At 45.1% G+C, this 8,790-nt stretch overlaps 1 protein-coding gene across 1 annotated transcript in view; it reads left to right on the top strand.

Annotated features, from left to right (window-relative positions):
• LOC111956126 (trafficking kinesin-binding protein 1) overlaps window positions 1-6,109 on the top strand; it is a 26,465-nt gene extending 20,356 nt beyond the window's left edge. The window contains 12 exon segments of the mRNA XM_070436327.1: window positions 1,270-1,287; window positions 1,290-1,387; window positions 1,715-1,779; window positions 1,781-1,908; window positions 2,248-2,353; window positions 2,972-2,985; window positions 2,988-3,047; window positions 3,050-3,076; window positions 3,079-3,100; window positions 3,442-3,488; window positions 3,491-3,530; window positions 3,532-6,109. Coding sequence (XP_070292428.1) covers window positions 1,270-1,287; window positions 1,290-1,387; window positions 1,715-1,779; window positions 1,781-1,908; window positions 2,248-2,353; window positions 2,972-2,985; window positions 2,988-3,047; window positions 3,050-3,076; window positions 3,079-3,100; window positions 3,442-3,488; window positions 3,491-3,530; window positions 3,532-4,138 — 1,232 coding nt within the window. The 3' untranslated portion in view covers window positions 4,139-6,109.
• Window positions 6,110-8,790: the final 2,681 nt, after the last annotated feature.

Genomic DNA, 8,790 nt, shown 5'->3' with positions numbered 1-8,790 from the left:
TACTATAGAGACCCTCAGCCTAGAGGCTGGCTGGGGATAACCTAAAAATATAAGTTTAATCATGAGCAGTGTGGTGTTTTGTTGTGCTGCTGCTACCCTCTGCTGGTGAGGGGAGAAACATACAACATGATAACATTTGATGTAACATGAATGTTTTAGTCAACTTTACCACCCCCTAAATATGTTAGATATCTGAGTCTATTTATTTTGTCTTTAGTTCACCGTTCCATCTGTTTTGGTGTACTTTTCCCTGCTACTTTCTTTCTTGTTATAATACTTACATTTCTTTCATCTCATTTACTAATTTTAATGAAATCCTTTGTTCATTTTTCATCTTCTGTTTAACTCAACTTTTACTCTGCATCTTCAATAAAAACCTGACCTCATTCTCTTCTTTTTATCTCTTTATTCTTTCACTTCTGTGTGTTTTTTTTATTTTCTCTGCAGTCTCATCTTTCTCTGCAGTCTCATCTTTCTCTGCAGCCTCCCTAGCTTTGTGTTGGGCTTTACTTTTATGGCTTTAATCAAATCAAATCAAATGTATTTATATAGCCCTTCTTACATCAGCTGATATATCAAAGTGCTGTACAGAAACCCAGCCTAAAACCCCAAACAGCAAGCAATGCAGGTGTAGAAGCACGGTGGCTAGGAAAAACTCCCTAGAAAGGCCAAAACCTAGGAAGAAACTTAGAGAGGAACCAGGCTATGAGGGGTGGCCAGTCCTCTTCTGGCTGTGCCGGGTGGAGATTATAACAGAACATGGCCAAGATATTTCATAAATGACCAGCAAGGTCAAATAATAATAATCACAGTAGTTGTCGAGGGTGCAACAAGTCAGCACCTCAGGAGTAAATGTCAGTTGGCTTTTCATAGCCAATCATTGAGAGTATCTCTACCGCTCCTGCTGTCTCTAGAGAGTTGAAAATAGCAGGTCTGGGACAGGTAAGCACGTCCGGTGAACAGGTCAGGGTCCATAGCCGCAGGCAGAACAGTTGAAACTGGAGCAGCAGCACGGCCAGGTGGACTGGGGACAGCAAGGAGTCATCATGCCAGGTAGTCCTGAGGCATGGTCCTAGGCTCAGGTCCTCCATAGTCTACAGTTGGAGATGTTTTCATGCAGTACAATAAAAACATACCCACTTTCCTCACTTCTCTCAAATTAACCATATTTAGCAAAATTGTGAAAATGTATGTGTGTGTGTTTGCTGTCTTGTATGTAATATGTTTCTCTCACCCTTTGTATTTCCCTCTTGGTCCTGTCCTCTCCAGGCTCTGCGACCCTTCACCACTGCAGCAGTTGGCTCAGCCCCACTTAGGAGTGATCTTGGATGCTAGACCTGGGGTTGTACCTAAAGGCTTCAGGCCTCTGGAACTAGAGCTGGAACAGGTAAGTGTGTGTGTGTGTGTGTGGTGTTTCCCATGGGTGTGTGTGTATATGGAATAACCTGTGTGTTTGTGTGTGTGTGTGTGTGTGTTTCCCATGGGTGTGTGTGTATATGGAATAACCTGTGTGTTTGTGTGTGTGTGTGTGTGTGTTTCCCATGGTGTGTGTGTATATGGAATAACCTGTGTGTGTGTGTGTGTGTGTGTGTGTTGTGTGTGTGTGTGTGTGTGTGTGTGTGTGTGTGTGTGGTGTGTGTGTGTGTGTGTGTGTGTTGTGTGTGTGTGTGTGTGTGTGTTTCCCATGGGTGTGTGTGTGCGTTGGGTGTTGCAGGTGTATCCATGGGGTGGTTTCGAGGAGGATGAACCAGGAGAGCAATACTTCCAGAGTCTCCCCACCTCCTCAGCCTCCGCCTCCCCGCCCTCCCCCTTCAGCCTCACCCTCCTCACCCTCTACCCCCCCAGCCACCTCGCCTCACCCTTAACCCCCTCCTCCCTCCCCTCACCTAAGCAACACTGATCCTGCAGGTATGTTTCTATATGCACATACAGATACTATGATAGATGCTACAACAACACGTTAGATACTAAGAATACTTAACCATTTATTTCAAAGAGATAGAGAGAGAGCGATTCAAAAGACAGAGAGAGAGCGATAGAGAAAGAGAAAGTGGTTTAGTGGTTTTGTGGTTAACTGAGTGGTTGACTGGTTCAGTCATATACACACTGGTTCAGTGGTTCACTGAGTGGTTCACTGAGTGGTTCAGTGGTTCACTGAGTGGTTCAGTGGTTCACTGCCACTTTTCCAGCCAGAAAGGTACGGAGAAAGATAGACTATTCTGTGTGTTTGTGTCTTTGTGTTTTCAGCTGTGTACTACCCAGGTAAATGCATGGCCCATACCAGCTCTACCTACACCTTTACTACCTGTCGTATCCTACACCCAACTGATGAGCTGACCCGCGTCACACCCAGGTACAGAGACAGCCCATACACCTCCATCCCTCCTTCTCTACCACCATACACCTCCCTCTCCTCCTTCTCTACCACCATACACCTCCTCTCCTCCTTCTCTACCACCATACACCTCCCTCTCCTCCTTCTCACCACCATACAACCTCCCTCTCCTCCTTCTCTACCACCATACACCTCCCTCTCCTCCTTCTCACCACATACACCTACCTCTCCTCCTTCTCTACCACCATACCACTATCTCCTCCTTCTCTACCACCTACACCTCCCTCTCCTCCTTCTCTACCACCATACACTCCCTCTCCTCCTTCTCTACCACCATACACCCTCCTCTCCTCCTTCTCTACCACCATACACCTCCTCTCCACCTTCTCTACACCATAACCTCCCTCTCCTCCTTCTCTACCACCATACACCTCCCTCTCCTCCTTCTGCTACCACCATAACACCTCCCTCTCCTCCTTCTCTTACCACCATACCCTCCTTCTCCCTCTTCTCTCTAAAGTGTACACTTGTTCACTGTCCACACGTTATCTAATAGATCACAATTGTTGTGATGTTCTCTGTTCTTTCTCTGCACGTCTTTTTTAAATGGTTTGTTCTCCCTTCCCTCCTCTCCAGTGTTAACCCCGGCATGTCTCGTCATCCTGTGTGATGACATCATCTATCCTGGCCACTCCCGCTGCAACGCCCTGTCACACCCCCGCAGGATGAGTCTACTACGACCTCTGAGTCCTCTACCAACCTCAGGTACACACACACACACCACACCACACACACACAACACACACCACCACACACACCACACACCACACACACACACACACACACACACACACACACACACACACACACACACACACACACACACACACACACAATATATAAAACTTGATAGATTGACTCTAGCTACTACGTCCATTCCAGGACTTTGTGTGTGTGTGTGTGTGTGTGTGTGTGTGTGTGTGGTGTGTGTGTGTGTGTGTGTGTGTGTGTGTGTGTGTGTGTGTGTGTGTGTGTGTGTGTGTGTGTTGTGTGTTGTGTGTGTGTGTGCACCTGCCCGTGTGTGTATATGATTTCCCCTTCTTCAGGGAAGCCACACGTACCACCAGTACCTCTCTGGGATTAGTGCGCCTTCTGCAGAGAGAGGCATCTCTGCAGCCATGTACCACCACCAGACCAGGGCTGGACAGGGCTGGCGGGCCCGGGGTGGGGAGCGGAGGGGTGCTGTTCAGTACCTCTATCACCCCTAACCTCCACCCAGCCCCCCACCCCGACTCCCTCCGCCCCTCCACTCCCCCCAACTCCCCCACAGGACACGACCCCCCATCCTCGGGGACCAACACCCCCGCGGGCTTCGACTTCAAGTCTCCTTCCTATGACAACTTCCTGGCCTCCAAGCCGGCACGGTCCATTCTGAAGGAAGTAGCGGGGGGGATGGGGAGCAGCCGGAGCAGGAGGCAGCAGAGGGGGAGAGACTGTGAGAGCCAGACAGATGTTAGCGTCACAGTTCATAACCTGAACCTGGTGGACAAGGTGAGGCGCCTGGGTGTGGCTGGGTGTCCTCCAGGACCAGGGGGTGTAACCGGGGGACCAAGCCCCCTCCTGGGGCCTCTGGGTGGGCTACGGAGGCCCGGGTCGCCCTTTGGACCAGAGGGGATGAGGAGGAACAGGAGTTATCCAGCTATGGTAGGGGCCAGTATGGCGATGAAGGGCCCGGGGCCCCAGGAGGACTCAGAACTACTCCTGCCTCCTAACAAAATGCCTAAAGAGAAGAGCCTCAAGTAGAGGCTGGGACCTCTGGCATCTAACCCCTGACCCCTAATATTAACCCTAACCAACTAGTTTCCCCAGGAGACTGAACTTCTTACTTGTTACTTACCTGTTAGACCTCTGGTACTATAGCTAGTTTTTCAAAATCCTACAAACTATTGGTACTCCTGGTCTAGCTATTGACAAATGACAACCAGTCACCTTTCTCAGCTACTGACAATGAATTAGTCTTCTAGTTCTATCCGATGCTTATCCTTCCAGCTCCAAAACCAAATGGCTACCCTGCTGTCTGCTTCTGTTTAACCAGCTACCAAACTAGTGCTAACAATCAACAATGATCTTCCATAATAGCTCAAACTTTTCCTCTCTAGCCCTTGAACACAGCTACTTCTCCCTGCTGTAGTCAATGAAATGACATTGAACCAATGTGGAATAGACATTGAATTGATGCGCCCAGTGGGGGATAAGCTCCTCACATGTAGACTAAGCGTAATGTATGTAGTTCAAATCAAATTGTATTTGTCACATGCTTTGTAAACAACAGGTGTAGACTAACAGTGAAAGTCTTACTAAAGGGCCCTTCCCAACAATGCAGAGAGAAAAAAAGTAATAATAACACAAGGAATAAATGCACAATGAGTAACGATAACTTGGCTATATACACGGGGTACCAGTATTGAGTCAATGTGTATGGGTAAATTGTTAATTGAGGTAGATATGTACATATAGGGAGGGATAAAGTGACTAGGAAACAAGACAGATAATAAACAGAAGGAGCAGCGTATGTGACGAGTCAAAAGTGTTAGTGCAAAAAGGGTCAATGCAGATAGTCTGGGTAGCTATTTGGTTAACTATTGATCAGTCTTATGGCCTGGGGGTAGAATCTGTTCAGGATCCTGTTGGTTTCAGACTTGGTGTATTGGTACCCCTTACCATGTGGTAGCAGAGAGAACAGTCTATGACTTGGGTAGCTGCAGTCTTTGACAATTTGCTGAGTAAGTTAGATGAAACTTATACGTCATGTGATTGTCATGTCAGCTGGATTTGGAGCTTCTTCATCACCATGTATTTAGATTACTAGTATCATGTAGCACCGCTAACTGTAGTCTAAACCTTTCTTCCTAAGTAATAATGGATTGTGAGATAATGTTGAATATGTACCATTGCTAATGGTAAAGATTTTCCACCAAATTCATGAAATAGATGATCAACTCTTTCTCCTTCTTTCTTTTTCTCTTCCACTCTCTCTTTCTCTCTCCCCCCAACCCTGATCTCAATGAGAATAATAAGTCAGTTCACTTTTAAGAGTCTTGTTAATGTTTTGTCTGTGTGTTAAAGTTTCATTAGTCTTATTTTTCTAAACGACTATAGACAAAGGGAAATGGATAGTGGTTTCAGAGTGGTCAGTGAGTGAGGAATTATGAAAAGATCAATATACCCACTGCTGGAATGGAGACAGGGAAGGAGGAACAGAGGAAAGGGATAGAGGTTAAACAGTCTTTGTGGTCAGAAGCTTTTCCTGCTTCTTACTTCAGAGAACTCCAGAGAATTTCAATTGCTTAAATGAATAAAAAAAGCATTAGTGTTTCAATATGGTTTCTACATCACTATGCTCATACTGGTTGTTTATGTTCTTATTCTAACAAAAGAGTTGTCCACTGAGTCACACTCGTTCGCTCGTTAGCTCTTACATTGATATGTGTAATTATGTAATTTATTGACTAAACAGTCTTTTGATTGAATATGCAAAACTATTATTATTCACAAGCTTTTTTACATGTTAAGATTTAACACATAAAACACATTTGCGGTATATACGGTATATAACACTATATTCATTCATTGTTATTAGTACTGGAACACTCATTTACAACAATCACGGTGAAATAGAGTGGTGGTGTTCTATACTAAACAAAAATATAAACGCAACATGTAAAGTGTTGGTTTCATGAGCTGAAATAAAATATACCAGAAATTGTCCACACATTGTTTTGTATTTCTCTCAAATTTTGTGCACAAATTTGTTTTCCTCCCTGTTATTGAGCATTTCTCCTTTGCCAAGATAATCCATCCACCTGACAGGTGTGGCATACCAAGAAGCTGATTAAACAGCATGATCATTACACAGGTGCTGGGGACAATAAAAGGCCACTCTAAAATGTGCAGTTTTGTCACACAACACAATGCCACAGATGTCTCAAATTTTGAGGGAGTGCACAATTGGCATGCTGACTGCAAGAATGTCCACTAGAGCTGTTGTCAGAGAATTTAATGTTAATTTCTCTACAATAAGCCGCCTCCACGTTTTAGAGAATTTGGCAGTACGTCCAAACGGCCTCACAACCGCAGCCCAGGACCTCCACATCCAGCTTCTTCACCTGCGGGATCATCTGAGACCAGCCGGACAGCTGGTGAAACTGAGGTTTTGCACAACCAAAGAATTTCTGCACAAACTGTCAGAAACTGTCTCAGGGAACCTGATCTCTGTGCTCGTCGTCCTCACCGGGGTCTTGACCTGACTGCAGTTCGGTGTCGTAACCGACTTCAGTGGGAAAATGCTGACCTTCGATGGCCACTGGCACGCTGGAGAAGTGTGCTCTTCATGGATACATCCCGGTTTCATCTGTATGGTGTCGTGTGGGCGAGCGGTTTGCTGATGTCAAAGTTGTATCGATGGCAATTTCAATGCACAGAGATACCGTGACGAGATCCTGAGGCCCATTGCTGTGCCATTCATTTGCCGCCATCACCTTATGTTTCAGCATAATAATGCACGGATCTGTACACAAATCCTGGAAGCTGAAAATGTCAGAGTTCTTCCATGGCCTGCATACTCACCCGACATGTCACCCATTGAGCATGTTTGGGATGCGTATGACAGCGTGTTCCAGTTCCCGCCAATATCCAGCAACTTCTGCACAGCCTTTGAAAAGGAATGGGACAACATTCCACAAGCCACAACAGCCTGATCAACTCCATGGGAAGGAAATGTGTGTGTCACACCAGATACTGACTGGTTTTTCTGATCCATGCTCCTACATTTTTTTTTACGTATCTGTGACCAACAGATTCCCAGTCATGTGAAATCCATAGATTAGGGCCTAATTAATGTATTTCAATTGACTGATTTCCTTATATGAAACTCAGTCAAATCTTTGAAATTGTTGCATGTTGTGTTTATATTTTAATTCAGTGTATATTTAAACAGTTGTGTTTCTGCAGTTACAGTGGCTTGCGAAAGTATTCACGCCCCTTGGCATTTTTCCTATTTTGTTGCCTTACAACCTGGAATTAAAATAGATTTTTGGGGGGTTTTGTATCATTTGATTTACACAACATGCCTACCACTATGAAGATGGAAAATATGTTTTATTGTGATACAAACAAGAAATAATACAAAAAAGCAGAAAACTTGAGCATGCATAACTATTCACCCCCCCAAATTAAATACTTTGTAGAGCCACCTTTTGCAGCAATTACAGCTGTAAGTCTCTTGGGGTATGTCTCTATGAGTTTGGCACATCTAACCACTGGGATTTTTGCCAATTCTTCAAGGCAAAACTGCTCCAGCTCCTTCAAGTTGGATGGGTTCCGCTGGTGTACAGCAATCTTAAAGTCATACCACAGATTCTGAATTGGATTGAGGTCTGGGCTTTGACTAGGCCATTCCAAGACATTTACATGTTTCCCCTTAAACCACTCGAGTGCTGCTTTAGCAGTATGCTTAGGGTCATTGTCCTACTGGAAGGTGAACCTCCGTCCCAGTCTCAAATCTCTGGAAGACTGAAACAGGTTTCCCCCAAGACTTTCCCTGTATTTAGCACCATCCATCATTCCTTCAATTCTGACCAGTTTCCCAGTTCCTGCCAATGGTGTTCTCGGGGTGATGAGAGGTGTTGGGTTTGCGCCAGACAGTGTTTTCCTTGATGGCCAAAAAGCTAAATTTTTGTCTCATCTGACCAGAGTACCTTCTTCCAAATGTTTGGGGAGTCTCCCACATGCCTTTTGGCGAACACCAAACATGTTTGCTTATTTTTTCTGGCCACTCTTCCATAAAGCCCAGCTCTGTGGAGTGTACGGCTTAAAGTGGTCCTATGGACAGATACTCCAATCTCCGCTGTGGAGCTTTGCAGCTCCTTCAGGATTATCTTTGGTCTCTTTGTTGCCTCTCTGATTAATGCCCTCCTTGCCTGGTCCGTAAGTGTTGGTGGCCGGCCCTCTCTTGGCAGGTTTGTTGTGGTGCCATATTCTTAAACATGTTTAATAATGGATTTAATGGTGCTCTGTGGGATGTTCAAAGTTTCGGATATTTTTTTATAACCTAACCCTAACCCAACCCAAAGTTGTCAGGGACAACCTGTTTGGAGAGCTCTTTGGTCTTCATGGTGCCGCTTGCTTGGTGGTGCCCCTTGCTTAGTGGTGTTGCAGACTCGGGGGGCCTTTCAGAACAGGTGTATATATACTGAGATCATGTGACAGATCATGTGACACTTAGATTGCACAAAGGTGGACTTTATTTAACAAATTATGTGACTTCTGAAGGTAATTGGTTGCACCAGATCTTATTTTGGGGCTTCATAGCAAATGGGGTGAATACATATGCACGCACCACTTTTCCATTTAATTTTTTATTTCTTTTTTGAAACAAGTTATTTGAAGTCCAAATA

Source organism: Salvelinus sp. IW2-2015, linkage group LG31, assembly GCF_002910315.2.
Source record: "Salvelinus sp. IW2-2015 linkage group LG31, ASM291031v2, whole genome shotgun sequence".
NCBI classification, from domain to species: Eukaryota; Metazoa; Chordata; class Actinopteri; order Salmoniformes; family Salmonidae; genus Salvelinus; species Salvelinus sp. IW2-2015.
Note: the sequence above shows the minus strand (reverse complement) of the source record. Positions and strands in the feature narration are given on the sequence as shown.